The sequence below is a fragment of the Pongo pygmaeus genome, chromosome 5, assembly GCF_028885625.2.
Source record: "Pongo pygmaeus isolate AG05252 chromosome 5, NHGRI_mPonPyg2-v2.0_pri, whole genome shotgun sequence".
NCBI lineage: Eukaryota > Metazoa > Chordata > Mammalia > Primates > Hominidae > Pongo > Pongo pygmaeus.
This window is the reverse complement of record NC_072378.2, coordinates 4,904,384-4,921,237: the sequence shown is the minus strand read 5'-3', so window position 1 is coordinate 4,921,237 and position 16,854 is coordinate 4,904,384. Positions and strand designations below refer to the sequence as shown.

Here is a 16,854-nt window from a genome sequence, read left to right as displayed (position 1 = left end):
TGAGGCTTAAAGGATGGATCTGGGTGACTAGATGGAGAGGAGAGGGCACCCCAGGAAAAGCATCTTCAGGCAACTACAGAGAGTTCAATGGGACTGGAGCTCCCGGGGTAAGGGTAGTGGGAAGCACAGCCAATTCTTGTGATTGGAGGTAGTTATGTTCTACGAACGTGCTTCAGACCCTGAACTAGCAAATACTGAGCTATTTCTCCTGGAGAAAGCATGGGTTGGGTTCTGTGAGCATCTGGTCACAATGTTTTCATCAGCTAAAACACCATTTGTGTTACATAGGTTTGTTTATCAACATCCTAGTAGAACACGCAGGTCTCATCAGCATTGAGAACCTGCCCTTCCACATAACTCTTTTCTTGTATAGCACTCAGAGGGTGTTTTTACAATTCTCCCACAGCCTCCTGATCTGCAGAACCCGCCTCGCCTGCCCTGCAGGTTTAACCTTTTTCACACTGTATCAGCTTATGGAACATGGGAGCCAGTCAGCACTAGCTGAGAAGGGCTTGACATTTTCCTTACTGTAAACTTCTTTGGCTTTCAGACTCACAACAATATTGCTACCACACTTTTTGAAAAAAAAATCATTTATTGTCAGTCTTTGCATTGCTATAAAGGAACACCTAGGCTGGGTAATTTATAAAGAAACGTTTATTTGGCTCTTGGTTCTGCAGGCTGTACAGGAAGCATGGTGCCAGCATCTGCTTCTGCTAAGGGGTTCAGGCTGCTTCCGCTCATGGCAGAAGGCGCAGGGGAGCCGGCAAGTCACATGGTGAGAGAGGAAGCAAGAGAGAGAGGAGGAGATGCCAGGCTCTTTTTAACAATCAGTTCTCATGGGAACTCAGAAGAGCGAGAACTCATTCATTACTGCAAGGATGACTCCAAGCCATTCATGAGGGACCAGATTCCATGACCCAAACACCGCCCACCAGGCCCCATCTCTCACACTGGGGATCACATTTCAACATGAGACTTGGATGGGACAAACATCCAAACTGTATCAGACATCATCTCACGAATCCACAAATTTAGCTGCTTTTCTTTCTTTTCTGTAGTTTCACAACCTACTATAGAAGCATTTTCTAGAAGGGCCTGCAGAAGTGAATTTCCTCTTCCTTGGCCTCGATGTACCTGGCTGAACTTACTGCCAACAGCACTGCAACTCACGTTGAAGGCAGCTCATCCGGCACAGGTATTGTCTCCACAGGCAGATCGCAGCCTCCTGCACTCAGAGACGGTAGACAGCACTTCAGCACCATGCCTGGGGGCATTTTAAACAGCAAAATCACCAACAAAAGTACAAAAATGCAAAAGCATGGCTCTGGATAGACAGCAGGAAGGACCACTTGTTTATAGTGTGAGCTAGGACAAGAAGGCAGAGGGGTCACCTTGCTTCACCTCAGCTGGGAACAGGTGCCTTGGACTACTCAGATTTTTTCCCTGCTCTGTACAAGTCTGTGAATCACTGTGAAGCCACAAGTATTGATTTGGTTTACAAATACATTTTAGTGAAGAGGTGAATTTGCAGGTATGGGATCCAGAAATAATGAGATCGGACTGTAAGTCTGGAGACGAAGATGGAGAGGCTGCTGCCAAGTAAAAGGCTGCCTCTTGTCCCAGAAGCTGTGGACTGCCACTGGAGTGTTTCAAGCAAGGGAGGTGGCTTGATCTGTGTTGTAGGAACAGCACCTTTTCTCAACTTAAAGTGTGGCTTCAAGAGAGGAAGACAGGAGACTGATTAGGAGATGGATGTATCCAGGGGAGGATGAGGGTGGGTGAACGGAGCCAGGGGTAGAGGTCCTCAGGGGAGCTGACCTGAGAGCCCTGTGAGTCTCGGGTCCTGGCAATGGGGCGGCGGTGAGTGGTGAGGGGGAGGCATTGAGGACAGCGCCCGGGGTCCCCGGCTGGGGCACATGCTGGAGTGTAGGGCAGTGGTCCAAGGCCCTAGCCTTGGAGTCAGACACCCCTGATTTTAAATCCAGTCTCCACCACTGGCAGGCTGTGTGGCTTAGACATGCTCCTCCACTTCCCTAAGCCTAGTTGTTTCATCTCTAGTATAAAGATTCCATGTGGCAGGAAGAACACACCCCCGGGAGTGATTCTGAGATTGAAATGAGTGCTGGTGCTTTTCACCTAAACAAGGAAAACGGGGAGAGAAGCAGTATGTGGGGTGGGAGGGAGAAGGAGAGAGTCTGGGCGTGGGGAGTCGGACGTGCCTGGGGACACTGCTGGACAAATATCCTGAGGCCGTCTGATGTTTTCCTGGGGCCATGGGAGGGGAAGCTGGGGCGGAGACACAGACTTGGGCATTACCAGCAGGCAGGAGGCTGCTACCGCCATGAAGAGCGGGCAGTGCCAGGATCAGAGGGCCGGGGTAAAGCCTGCATTGTTCCCACATTTCAGAAGAGGCTGGGCAGGAGGTCAAGGAAGAGCAGCAGGAGGAGGAGAAAGCAGCAGGGTGTGGAGGGACGGGAAGGGAGGAGGAATTCCAGGAGGGAGTGGCCGGGGTGACTGTTCTGAAAGCATGGACTGGAAGCCACAGCACATGTGGGCTGCAAGGAACCCGAGAGATCTTTTAGTCTAATCCTCTTTTAGTCTCCATCCCCGTCCGGATGAAGACATCGAGATTCGAAAGCAAAGTCAGTTGTACTGTGACTTCATAGCAGGATACCCTAACTCCTAATTCATAACAAAACTACAGACATTCTCAATTCAAAATTCTTCCTATTTAGTCACACTGGACTTTCTCCCAACGTGACAAAATTATTGAGATTTTATTGACTTACTGAACAACTGTGGTCTTTGCCATGTACTAAGATGCTGTGTAGTCAAACTGTGCCTCCGAAATCTATTTTTATTGTACATTTAACAAATTTTGCTGTAAACAAGTTTAAAAACAATAGTCATAACCCATTAAACTGTATCTTTTAATTTTAATGTTATTATACCTCAATGAAGCTCAGTTTTAAAAAACAGTGAATAAAAAGTTGAGCTATTAAAACTAAAAAGTAATTATTTGCTGATTTGTATACAGAGACCCAAGCAATAGAAATATAGGAATATTTGGAACTTGCTCCTTCTTACAGCCTTGAGGGAACCGCTTATCCCTTATTACATCTTGGTTTCCCTCAATGAAACCAGAAAATATCATCTTGCAAGACTGCTCATAGCTAATTAATATGTATGAAGCTCTTGAATCTAAATATTAAATACTTGATGATATTGTCTGATAAATATTATCTAACTGCATTTATAAATACTAGCATTTTTACAGCCTAGTTGTAATTACAAAGTATAGCCCATTTAAAATGTATACAAATATATGCATATATATTTTTCCTATGAAAGTAGGAAAAGAAAGTCGAAATTATGCAAGAACAAAGTAGAAAAATATGCCTCTCATATAAGATTGAGTGTTTCCATTGATCAATACAATTTTTAAAATGTTGTGATAATTCTTTTTTTCACTTAATTGGTTATGTCATTTGCACTCTACCTAACTGAGATATTAATAAATTGTATATGATGTAAATAACAGGAAACAAAAAGAACTGCTGGCCTTATTCATAGTTAATAAAGAGAACCAGATGATGAAATTGTCTGAAAATAAGCCATTTTGTTTATTAAAAAGTTACTTCTGCTTCAGGGATCCAAGTAATAGAGCTTTGTATTTTCAGAGGGAACGTTGCCATAAATCAGGGTATCACAACCTCAGCACTACTGAGGTTTGGGGCAGCTGGATAATTCCGTTGTGAGGGCTGTCTTGTGGGCTGTGGGAGGTTTAGCAGCACCCCTGGCCTCCGCCCACTAAATGACACTAGCACCCCCTCCCTCATTTGTGACAACCAAATGTCCCCAGGTGGCAAAATTGCCCCCAGTTGAGAAACACTCCTATAAATAGCATGTCCATGATGGGGTGGGTGTACTTTTACATGTACAGGGGATGGGCCCATAGGTTTGGCAGTAAGTCCTGGGGTTCCAAATTGGCATTTCCCAGCATCTGGGCTGACGCGACAGCCTTCAGTTGCTTGGGCCTCCAGGCAGAAAGTGGAGGTGCAACAGGGGCTGTTTGCATGCTGCCTTGGCAGAGTTGGGGTGATAGGCACATCTCATGTGTTCACAGACACTGCCAGGCCCTCTCAGAGCTCATGACTTCCCTCCCTTTTTCCTGCAGTTAGGGAGCCTTTTGTCTTGCCCTCAATTCTCCAAAATAACCCAAAAGGTTTCCTTTATCTTTAACACTGTTATAAACATGTTGACACTTCGCCAAACAAAAACCTGATGAAACATATTCTGAGTTTTCTACTTTCCTACATAAAAACTTAAAAACAACAGGCTGAAGGAAAGAATGTGTAGAGAAGATACAGGAAGTGACATCATAAAGCTGGAGGAGACTTTAGAGCTGAGCCGCTCTTGGCCACGCGGCATACGGTCCCAGTGCTCAGTCACCATGTGTCCTGCGTGGCTCCCATGTTGGACGGCACAGACAGAACATCTCTATCGTTACAGGAAGTTCCACCAGATGGCACAGTCTCCGGGGACATCTAGGGCACAGGCCTTACTTTACAGGGGATTAACGAAGTCCTAGAGATATTTATGTTCACCCGGCTGAAGAGAAACAACGAGCTCAGGGCAGAACCAAGACTGAGAACCAGCCCAGTTAACCCCACGCTGCGCGCTCTCCCGCACACAACTGCCTTGTGGCAGGTCCACACCTGGAATGCCACATGGGGTTTTGGCCATCGTAGCCTAAGAATGCGGATCAGATAGGTAATTAAGAGAATGGACCAACTCTAAATAAAACGTTAGTCCAGTTCAGTAACCATGTCTCGTATACCTGCCGTGTACCAGAACTTGGTCTGGTTATGAAGTTGAAAACGAACAAACAAACAAACAAAAACCAAATAGATCCCTGTCCTAGCAGGGCACACAGACTGGGAGGCACTCACTTTCAATCCCACGTAGCCATCCCAAAGATAAAGATGAGCCCAGGGCCCAGCCTGGGGTGGGGAAGGTGGGGAAGGCATGCTTGCTAGAGGAGATAGCATCCCTGTAAAGAAGGCAAGAAACGAGCTGGGATGGAGGGAGCTGCAGAGCCCAGCACACAGGGGAGCAGACAGGAGGGCGGCCTGAGGATTCCCCTCACTGTGGCTTTGTCCCACTCACCTGGCTGTACCCGGCCACCCCATGCGGAGGTCCCTCCTCAAGGCAGCATGTTTAGGGCACCGTCTCCACACAGATTCCCTTCCCATCTTGCGGCCCTGCTTCTCATCCTCCACACCTGTCTTGCTCAGCGACGCTGCGCTCCACACAGGCTTATGCGTCTGGAGCCTGAGAACCAGCCTCCACTCTTCTCTCTCACACTCTATATCTAAGCTGTTGGCACACTCTATTCCTTTTTTTTCTATAAGTTCTAGAACCTGCTTCATCCATCCCCACGACTATCTTTGTCCCAGCTCCCATCATCTTTTTCTCTCTTTCCCTCTCTTCTTTTTACTTTTCATTTTTTTAAGAGAGGATCTTGCTGTGTTGCCCAGGCTGGAGTGCAGTGGTGCCATCATAGCTCACTGCAGCCTTGCACTCCTGGGCTCAAGAAGTCCTCCCGCTTCAGCCTCCTGACGAGCTGGGACTACAGGCATGCTCCACCACGCCCAGCTATTTTTTAAATTTGTTGTAGAGGTGGGGTCTGCGTTGGTCTGACTGATTTTTGAACTCCTGGCCTCAAATAATCCTACCGCCTTGGCCTCCCAAAGCACAGACTACAGATGAGCTGTGATGCTTGGTCTTCTTTTTACATTTAAAAAAATTGAGATATAATTCACTGCCATAATATTCATCCTTTTAAAGCACACAATTCAGTAGTTTTTAGTGTATTCACAAAGTTGTACAACCATCACTGCTATCTTATTCCAAAACATGCCATCACCCCAAAAGAAGCCCCATATCCATGAGCAGCCACTCCTTATCTCCCCTTCCCCTCTCCCTGGCAACCATAAATCTCCTTTTCATCTCTATAGGTGTCTCTGTTCTGGACATTTAATATAAATGGAATCCAACAATATGTGGTCTTTTGTCACTGGCTTCTTTCAATCAGCATGTTTTCAAGTTTGTTGAAAAGTTTCCACGTTGTAGCACACATCAATATCATCACTTTATTCCTTCTTATGGCTGGACAATATCCTCTTGTATGGATATAGTGCTTTTGTTTATCCATTGACGGGTAAATGACAGTATGCTTGTGTTTGCCCATGAACATCAGGGTTGTGTCCACTTTGGGGGGATTATGAATAGTGTGGCTATGCACATTCCTGTCTTAATCTGTTTAGGCTGCTATAGGAAAATACCACAGCTGGGTGGCTTACAAACAACAGAAATTTATTTCTCACCGTTCTGGAGGCTGCAGGTTCAAGAAAAGGTACCAGCAGATTTGGTGTATGCTGAGGGCCTGTTTCCTGGTCCAGGAGGGCACCTTCTCACTATGTCCTCATATGACAGAAGGGGCCAATGAACGCTCTGGGTCCTCTTTTATAAGGCAGTAATCCCATTCATGAGGGCTCCATTCTTATGACCCAGTCACCTCACGAAGGCCCTGCCTCCAAATGCCATCGCCTTGGGGGTGAGGATTTCAACATAGGAATTGGGGAGACACACACGTTCAGCCTATAGCAATTCTTGCTGTGTTTGTGTGGACATATGGTTTCACTTCTCTTGGGTACGCCTTCATCTCTTCATAAGATTGGTGAATACATTCCCAGTTTTTCCTGCCTCCAGACTTATCCTCTCAACCCACTCTCCAACCTTTTAGTCAAATTTATTCATTTACTTATTCATTCATTCATTCATTCATTTATTGAGACAGAGTCTCACTCTGTCTCCCAGGCTAGAATGCAGTGGTGTGATCTTGGCTCACTGCAACCTCTGCCTCCCAGGTCAAGCAATTCTCCTGTCTCAGCCTCCCAACTAGCTGGGACTATAGGCGTGCAGCACCACACCCGGCTAATTTTTGTATTTTTAGTAGAGATGAGGTTTCCCCATGTTGGCCAGGCTGGTCTCGAACTCCTGAACTCAAGTGATCCGCCTGCCTCGGCCTCCCAAAGTGCTGGGATTATAGGCGTGAGCCACTGCACCCAGCCTAGTCTAGTTTTTTTAAACATGTAAATCTTTTAAATGTGTAAATTGTATAATGCTGAACCCTGTATGTAAAATCTTTCCATAACTTTCTATTGCACTGAGAAAAAAATGCCAAAGCTTCATCTGGCCTTCCTCTTCAATCCCGTCTGGACTTCCTCTTCAACCCCGTCTCTGGGGGATGGGGGAGGGGAGTTGGAGATGGGGCTGGGAACACCTGTCTGTTTCCCCCAACTCGCTTTAAGGTACAATGGGGCTACAGTCCTCCGCAGCATAAACACGATTACCACTTGCCTCTCTCCTGTGCCCAGCCCTCCACCAGCCCAGGGCACTTAAGCACCCTGAAAGGGAAAGGCTGCGGTGCCACTAGTCCTGTTGTCTCCAGGGCCCCTCCTGAAAACTCCATAGCCCAAGACCCCTGAAGGTTAGAGCTGAGAGGGCCTTGGGGAGCACCCAGCCTGGCTGGCTTTCCAGCTGTGCCCTGGGCAGCTCTGTGCTGCTGGGGACCTGTCAGAGCTGGGAACCAGGGAGTGGCACTGAGTCCCATGGCTCTGTTGGGTGTGTTTCCTGGCACTTTTGTTTGAACAGAATTTTTATCAGCAGAAAGAAAAAGGGATCTGAGCTGGTGTGGTGGCTCACGCCTGTAATCACAGCACTTTGGGAGGCCGAGTCAGTGGATCACCTGAGGTCAGGAGTTCGAGACCAGCCTGGCCAACATGGGGAAACTCCATCTCTACTAAAAATACAAAAATTAGGCCAGGTGCGGTGGCTCACGTCTGTAATCTCAGCACTCTGGGAGGCCAAGGTGGACAGATCACTTGAGGTCAGGAGTTCAAGACCAGCCTGGCCAACATGGGGAAACACTGACTCTATCAAAAATTATAAAAAATTAGCCGGGCGTGGTGGCGAGCACCTGTAATCCCAGCTACTCAAGAGGCTGAGGCAAGAGAATCGCTTGAACCCAGGAGGCGGAGGTTGCAGTGAGCCAGGATTGTGCCACTGCATTCCAGCCTGGGCAACAGAGTGAGACTCCATCTCAAAATAATAATAATAATAAAATAAATAAATAAAAATAAAAATACAAAAATTAGCCAGGTGTGGTGGCGAGCGCCTGTAATCCCAGCTACTCGGAGGCTGAACCCAGGAGGTGGAGGTTGCAGTGAGCCGAGATAGCGCCACTGCACTGCAGCCTGGGTGACAGAGACTCCATCTCAAAAAATAAAATAAAATAAAACAAAACAAAATAAAATAAAAATAAATATATAAAAAGAAAAGGGGATCTGAGAACAGATTAATTTAATCCAGCCCCCTTCATTTATAGAGGAGGAAACCCAGGCTAAGGCAAACGCAGCTCCTTCTTCTCCAGGCCAGAAGCCAGGAGTTGCTGTCCACTGCCTCTCCCGGGGACCCGTGGACACATGGCAGCGGCTCTGCCTTCCCCAGGAAGCCTATGGAGTCACCAGAGCAGGCTCAGCGCTCCGGGACACCAGGGCACAGAATGAATGCTGGAGAGAAAACGATACATGGGCTTTCAAACAAAGGTTTGAAGGCGACAGCAGAGTCGCCTGCTCCAGCCGGGCAGAGACCAGGAAAGTGACTCTCTAGCGTCCCAGACCGCAGAGAGCAAAACCTCAGAGGAGACCTCACGCGACCAAGCTTTAAAGAAAGTTTGGGGGAGGGGTCCCAGAAATAAACGAAGGGAGGAAGGAAAGAAAGGCGCTGGGTGGGAGCCTCAGGAGAGGCTCTGGGAGGCGGGAGGCTGAGCTGTCCCCTCCCTCCTCGCTCCCTCCCTCCGGACCCACCCCGGGAGGAGCAGCTGTCGGGATCCAGCTGCAATTTTTCAAACCAATTAAGGAGAAGTGCCTCGGTCGCAGGAGGGAGCGCTGTCGGCCTCTCCTGAGTCAGCAGGCACAGACCAGGACCTTTGGGGACGCGATCTGAGGGCTCTAATTGATCCCCTTTAAGGAAGAAATCAAAAGTAGCAGCAGCTACTCTTTAGACTTTAAACTACTGAAGGGGCTTTCAACAGAGGTTTTCCACGGAGCGCGCGGCTTCCTGGCTGCCTTAACCGTCTGTACGCCGGCGGGTTTCCCTCTTCACTCCCACTGTCTCCGGCACAGGCCTCCCGTCCTCCATTCAGCAAAGAACCTCCTCGAACTTGCATTCGGTGTGACACTGCCAACCAAAACAAAGAGGCCCAACTGTCTGCGGCTGAGAAAACTCATACAGACTTTGTGCGGGGTCTGAAACCGCCAATCCTCAGTTACAATTGAGTGGAAACAAAGCCGTGGAATAAAGCAGAGACCCAGCGCCAAGCCACCCTCTTCGGTTATTCTGCAACCCTTGTGGGCCAAACCGCTCGATGTCCCCCAGTTTGTTTGGCATTGTGTGGATGTTTCTTCAGAAGAAAAGCCCGATGTGCCTGATTTATCTCCGAGACTGAGATCAGAACAGGAAGACCTGGGCTTCTGACCCTGCCCTTGGGGAAGAAGGTGAAGTCAGGATTGCTGTCCTTAGATCCCACACCCACCTTCTCTGTCTTCCACAACATGAAGGCAGGAGTGCTTCTGCTCTTCTATAAAAATTGGGTGGCAGCAAAATCCTCTCTGACTGTCGTTTATGAAAACACAAGTCTCAGTGCAATGTTACCCATGTAAACATGGAACCCCAATATGGCCCATCCTTGCCTGGTGTCACCTTCCAAAAAATAATAGCCTGACATAAAGTAAGACTGAAAGCAGTCCAAACCTTTATGTAGTCCTTCGAGGGAATGCTAAGAAGAAACATTTGTTCTTAAGACACAGCAAAACATCTATTAAAAATTATGTGTCTTGATCTTCTCCGTCTCCCACACTCCGGTACCATCACCGTGGCAGCCTCCTGAAGACCCTGCCTCTGACACCCTCAACTGGCTAAGACCCAGCCTGCAAGACCCCTCTCTCTCCTCTCTCTCCTTCATTCTCCATTCTCTGCTTCTCTCACTCTCTCTCTCTTTATACAGACAGGGTCTCACTCTGTCACTCAGGCTGGAGTGCAGTGGCACAATCATGGCTCACTCTATCCTCGAACTCCTGGGCTCAAGTGATCCTCCCACCTCAGCCTCCTGAGTAGCTGGGACTACAGGCATGCACCACCCACACGGCTAATCTTTTTATTTTTGTAGAGACAGGGGTCTTGCTGTGTTGCCCAGGCTGGTCTCAAACTCCTGAGCTCAAGCAATCCTCCCACCTCGGCCCCCCAGAGTGCTGGGATTGCAGGTACGAGCCATCACACCTGGCCTCTGCCTATCTCTTTATTCTATCATCCATTTAACCCTTCTGGATGCTATAATTTTCTTTTTAAAAAAATTTTCCTAGCACCTGGGTTCTGCGCAAATTACATCCCAGCAACCAGGAATTGATCTAGCAAGAAAGTTGGAGGTGACCAGAGGACCAGGGAGGAAGAAAACTGTTCAAAGGTAAATATATACAGTTTTTTTGTCCCTCCCTTGTTTGACCTTTGTGGGGCTCTGCCCAAGGGGAGCATGTTTATTGCACCTCCTTGTGAAGCTTTGCCTCAGCCCCATACCCACCTCTGCCTTTTCTCCTTCTGGCAGATCAGGAACCCCAGAACCTGGGAGCAAAGACCCTGGCTTAAGGACTTCCTCCCTCTCTCCTCCAGAGCCTCTGTGTGTAGCAGGCCGAGGGCTCACAGTACTGTTTCCTTCAAAGGGGCCTTTGGCCAGTAAATGGCCTGTGCTGCCAATCAGAGCCAGCATGGGACAGCCCAGCCCCAAGTCTGAGAAGGCTGGAGGTGTCTCTGGATCGGCACCACCCATATTTGGGGCTTGTGAGAAATCAACGGACAGTGGCTAAAGGATTGAAGCAATCCCGTTTGTCACCCACCCAACCAAACCGAAAGTAAATCAGGGCATAGAGTCTACACGCCGCACCCCAGCATGGCTCTGGGCGCAGAGGGAGCTATCAGGGCTGGGGTGTGTGGCCCTCATTGGCAGTCTGTGAACTTGATGCTTTCACATGCACCCTGCAAGCACATGCCTGACACGCCTTGCTCTGGACATTTCAGATTCAGTAGAGGGAGGATGTGTTTTGGAGCTGTTCACATGCTTCCAGCCCCACACGGAGTCAGTGTGTGGCATCCACCTTGGGCCATGGCCCCCACAAAGGTGCTGTTCTGGACCTGGTCTCATGTTGTTGCTGTCTGTATTCATCCCTGACTGTGATATGAGATCCCATCGTTGGAGACCCATGGTACGATGTCTGAGGAAAAAGAGCAAGCAGCATTTCCTTCTGGCCCCTTTTAAAACCCCAGAGCAGGTCATGCAGTTCATTTAGGAGTGCAGAGCATCCAGCAGTGTGCCCAGACTTTATTGAGCACTGCTGCCTATGAACTCAACGAGGGCCTGTAGCCTAGAAAATTCGGGCAAGGCCACAGTAGCCCGGCTAGATGCTGACCCCACCCTGGCAAGGTTGCTTGGGACACTCTGGAAAAGAAGACCACTGCCCACAGGCAGGGCCACTCCACTCGGAACCACCAGAGTTTATCCAGTAAACACTGAAAGGTAAAAAGGGCTGGACACAGGAGACAGAAAGTTTTTTGTTTCCCACCTAGAGATATAAGGCATTCTGAACGATTTTGCCATGCTACACGTGGTGGCGCTGTAATCCCAGCACTTTCGGAGGCCAAGGCCGGCTGAGCGCTGGAGCGCAGGAGTTAGAGACCAGCCTGGCAACATGGTGAAACCCTGTCTCTACCCAAAATACAAAAATTGGTACAAAAGTCAGCAGGGTGTAATGGCACATGCCTGTAGTCCCAGCTACTTGGAATACTGAGGGAGGAGGCTGGCTTGAGCCTGAGAGGCGGAGGTTGCAGTGAGCTGAGATGGCACCACTGCACTCCAGCCTGGGCAACAGAGCCAGACCCCATTTTAAAAATAAATAAGTAAATAGATAAATAAATAAATAAATAAATAAATGATTTTGCCCAGATAGACAATGAAAAAGGACTGATACTTCAGGCAAGGGGTCTAAGTGCATTGTTACACATGGTTAGATGGGGGCTTCTAAATGTACTCTTGGAGCTAAATCGCGGCAGAGACTGCGATTACTCTTTAAGTGCAAACCCCAATCTGCGGGAGGTGGAGTGGGAGTCTTTGAATCCCAAGGAGGAAAAACCAACCCAGATATGGGGGAAAAATAAGACCTAAATAAATAAATTACGTGTCTATAATATTTTTAAATTTTAAAATTTATATATATTTACATATACAAAGGTCCATAATTTAACCCAATTGGAAATCCAAAAATTTCCAATTCGTAGACTTAATGCAGAAGCTCAAATTATACTTTGAGATGCCACTAAGTTTAAACACTGTACCCCCTATAATCTTAGGAAAGCAAATATAAAATAGAGGAAAAATAGGTGTGGCTCACTTTATACTCTTGCCTAACTGTCCCATAGTCATAGTAGCCATTGCCCTAAAATATCTGATATTAGGAACAGATGTGCTAACACAATGAATAATAAATTTAAAAAGTCAAATTTTTGGCACTTACAAATTGGCTTGATTAAAATGGGATCCCAGTGGCTGGGCATGGTAGCTTGCACTTGTAATCCTAACACTTTGGGAGGCCGAGGCAGGCAGATCACCTGAGGTCAGGAGTTCAGGACCAGTCTGGCCAACATGGCGAAACCCCGTCTCTACTAAAAATACAAAAAGTAGCCAGGAGTCATGGTGGCTGCCTGAACTATAATCCCAGCTACTTGGGAGGTTGAGGCAGGAGAATGGCTTGAACCCAAGAGGCAGAGGTTGCAGCGAGCCGAGATCGCACCACTGCACTCCAGCCCGGGAAATAGACGGAGACTCCCTCGCAAAAAAGTAAATAAATAAATAAAAAATAAAAATAATAAAATGGGATCCCACAGATCCACAGTTAAAATAGTTAACATAGCCTTATGTAAGTTAAAACAGGGATTAAAATGTATGTAGTATCTACCTAAAAGAAAGGAAATCAATATATGGAAGAGATTCTGCACTCCACATCTAGTGCAGTACTCTTCATAATCGCCAAAATTTGGCCAGGTGCAGTGGCTCATATCTGTAATCCCGGCACTTTGGGAGGCTGAGGCGGGCAGATCACTTGAGGCCAGGAGTTTGAGACCAGCCTGGCCAACATGGCAAAATGCTGCCTCTACCAAAAATACAGAAAATATCTGGGCATGGTGGCACATGCCTGTAGTCCTAGCTAATCAGGAGGGTGAGGCAGGAGAATTGCTTAAACCCGGGAGGCGGAGGTTGCAGTGAGCCGAGACTATGCCCATCAACAGAAGAATGAAGAAAGAAAACGTGATACACCCACACAAATACACACACACACACACACACACACACACACACACACACACACCGGAATATTATACAGCCATAGAAAGAAATGAAATCTTGTCATTTGCAGTAATGTAATGTGGATGGAGCTGGAGGCTGTTATCCCAAGTGAAATAACTCAGAAACAGAAAATCAAATACTGCATGTTCTCAGTCACGTGGAACTGAAGAAAGTGGATCTCATGAAGATATACTCTATCCAGTGGTTACCAGAGGCCAGGAAAGGTAGTGAGAAGGAGGGAGGGTGAAGAGAGGTTGATTAACGGGTACAAAAATAAAAGTAGCTAGACACGGTGGCTCATACCTTTAATCTCAGCACTTTGGGAGGCCAAGGTGGGTGGATCACTTGAGCTCAGGAGTTTGAGACCAGTCTGGGCAACATAGCAAGACCCCATCTCTACAAAAAATACAAAAAAATTAAATATATTTAAGAAATTAATGCTGACAGATCAATTAGATAGCCATGTGTAAAAAGAAAATCTTGAAACATATCCTAAACTACCCACAAAAATCAATTTCAGAAGGAATGTAGCTTTAAACATAAATATTAAAAAATAAAATAAATTATTTTTATAACTTTGAGTAGGGAAATATTTTTTAAACAGATCACAAAAACCAATAGCTATAAAGAAAGAGATTGATAAATTAGACCACATTCAAATTAATAATTTTTATTTATCAAAAGACCATTAAGAAAGTGAAGAGGCAAGTTTTAGAGTGGAAGAAAATATATACACACATGTAACGGACAAAGGGATCACATCCAGAATGTGTACAGAACTCCTATAAACAATAAGAAAAAGACAAATAATAGAAAAATGAGTAGAAGGCTGAATAGATAATTTATAAAAAATCATCTCCAAATGCGTTCAATTTCCTCAATAATCATGTAAATGCAAATGAAAATCAATGAGATATCACCACACATCCTCCAGAATAGCTAAATTAAAAGAGACTGATGGGGGTTCCTGGCAAGATATCTGAATAGGAACAGCTCCAGTCTGCAGCTTCCAGCAAGATCAACAAAGAAGATGGGTGTTTTCTGCATTTCCACCTGAGGTACCTGGTTCATCTCAATGGGACTGGTTGAACAGTGGGTGCAGCCCGTGGAGGGGGAGCCAAAGCAGGGCGAGGTGTCACCTCACCCAGGAAGCACAAGGTGTTGGGGGATTTCCCTTTCCTAGCCAAGGAAAGCCATGAGAGACTGTACCAGGAAGAACAGTCCACTACTGCCCAGATACTGTGCTTTTCCCATGGTCTTTGCAACCGGCAGACCAGGAGATTCCCTCTGGTGCCTGGCTTGGTGTGTCCCACGCCCAAGAGCCCAACAAGCTAAGATCAATTGGCTTGAAATTCTTGCTGCTAGCGCAGCAATCTGAGATCAACCTGGGATGCTGGAGCTTGGAGCAGGGAGGGGCATCCACCATTGCTGAGGCTTGTAGACGGTTTTTTGCTCACAGTGTAAACAAAGCTTCTGGGAAATTCAAACTGGGCAGAGCCCACCGTGCTCAGCAAGGCCAACGGCCTCTCTAGATTCCACATCTCTGGGCAGGGCATCTCTGAACAAAAGGCAGCAGCCACAGTCAGGGACTTACAGATAAAGTCCCCATCTCCCTGGGACAGAGCACCTAGGGGAAGGGGCAGCTATGGGCACAGCTTCAGCAGACTTAAACGTCCCTGCCTGACAGCTCTGGAGAGAGAAGTGGTTCTCCCAGCACAGCATTCGAGCTCTGATAATGGACAGACTGCCTCCTCAAGTTGGTCACTGACCCTCGTGTAGTCTGACTGGGAGACACCTCCCAACAGGGGCCAACAGACACCTCATACAGGAGAGCTCTGGCTAGCAACTGGTGGGTGCCCCTCTGGATTGAAGCTTCCAGATGAAGGATCAGGCAGCAAACTTTGCTGTTCTGCAGCCTCCACTGGTGATACCCAGGAAAACAGGGTCTGGAGTGGACCCTCCAGCAAACTCCAACAGACCTGCAGCTGAGAGGTCTGACTGTTAGAAGAAAAACTGACAAACAGAAAGGAATAGCATCAACATCAACAAAAAAGACATCCACACCAAAACTCCATCTGTAGGTCACCAACATCAAAGACCAAAAGTAGATAAAACCACAAAGATGGGGAGAAACCAGCGCAGAAAGGCTGAAAATTCCAAATAGTAGAATGCCTCTCCTCCTCCAAAGGATCACAACTCCTCAGCAGCTAGGGAACAAAACTGGAGGGAGAATGAGTTTGAAGAATTGACAGAAGTAGGCTACAGAAGGTCGGTAATAACAGACTCCTCTGAGCTAAAGGGGCATATGTTGTAACCCACCACAAGGAAGCTAAGAACCTTGACAAAAGGTTAAATGAATTGCTAACTAGAATAAGCAGTGTAGAGAAGACTATAAATGACCTAATGGAGCTGAAAAACACAACACGAGAATTTCGTGAAGCATACAAAAGCTTCAATAGCCAAATCAATCATGTGGAAGAAAGGATATCAGTGATTGAAGATTGACTTAATGAAATAAAGCAAGAAGACAAGATCAGAGAAAAAAAGAGTGAGAAGAAATGAACAAAGCCTCCAAGAGATATGGGACTGGGTGAAAAGACCAAATCTACATTTGATTGGTGTACCTGGAAGTAATGGGGAGAATGGAACCAAGTTGGAAAACACTCTTCAGGATATTATCCAGGAGAACTTCCCCAACCTAGCAAGGCAGGCCAATATTCAAATTCAGGAAATACAGAGAACACCACAAAGATACTCCTCGAGAAGAGCAACCCCAAGACACATAATCATCAGATTCAACAAAGTTGAAATGAAGGAAAAAATGTTAAGGGCAGGCAGGGAAAAAGGTCGGGTTACTCACAAAGGGAAGCCCATCAGACTAAGAGCAGATCTCTCTACAGAAACCCTACAAGCCAGAAGAGAGTGAGAGCCAATACTCAACATTCTTAAAGAAAAGAATTTTCAACCTAGAATTTCATATCCAGCCAAACTAAGCTTCATAAGTGAAGGAGAAATAAAATCCTTTACAGACAAGCAAATGCTGAGAGATTTTGTCACCACTAGGCCTGCCTTACAAGAGCTCCTGAAGGAAGCACTAAACATGGAAATGAACAACTGGTACCAGTCACTGCAAAAACATGCCAAATTTTAAAGACCATCACCATTATGAAGAAACTGCATCAACTAATGGGCAAAATAACCAGCTAACATCATAATGACAGGATCAAATTCACACCTAACAATCTTAACCTTAAATGTAATTGGTCTAAATGCCCCAATTAAAAGACACAGACTGCATCAGTGTGCTGTATTCAGGAGACCCACTTCACATGAAA

At 46.7% G+C, this 16,854-nt stretch overlaps 1 protein-coding gene across 7 annotated transcripts in view; it reads right to left on the bottom strand.

The window, feature by feature from the left end:
* LOC129038292 (uncharacterized) overlaps window positions 1-16,854 on the bottom strand; it is a 39,893-nt gene that overhangs the window by 8,427 nt on the left and 14,612 nt on the right. For 2 of the 7 annotated variants that reach the window (XR_010126556.1, XR_010126558.1), the window contains 2 exons: window positions 13,823-13,915; window positions 582-1,267 (listed from right to left, as the gene is read on the bottom strand). Coding sequence is in view for 1 of the 7 variants with exons in the window: in XM_054491076.2 (XP_054347051.1) it covers window positions 5,173-5,435 (263 nt within the window). In the remaining 6 variants the exon portion in view is untranslated. Of the gene's footprint in view, window positions 1-581; window positions 1,268-5,172; window positions 5,953-9,181; window positions 9,310-13,822; window positions 13,916-16,854 lie in introns of those variants that run through there. The other 5 variants (XR_010126557.1, XR_010126561.1, XR_010126559.1 and 2 more) reach the window with 4 other exon arrangements.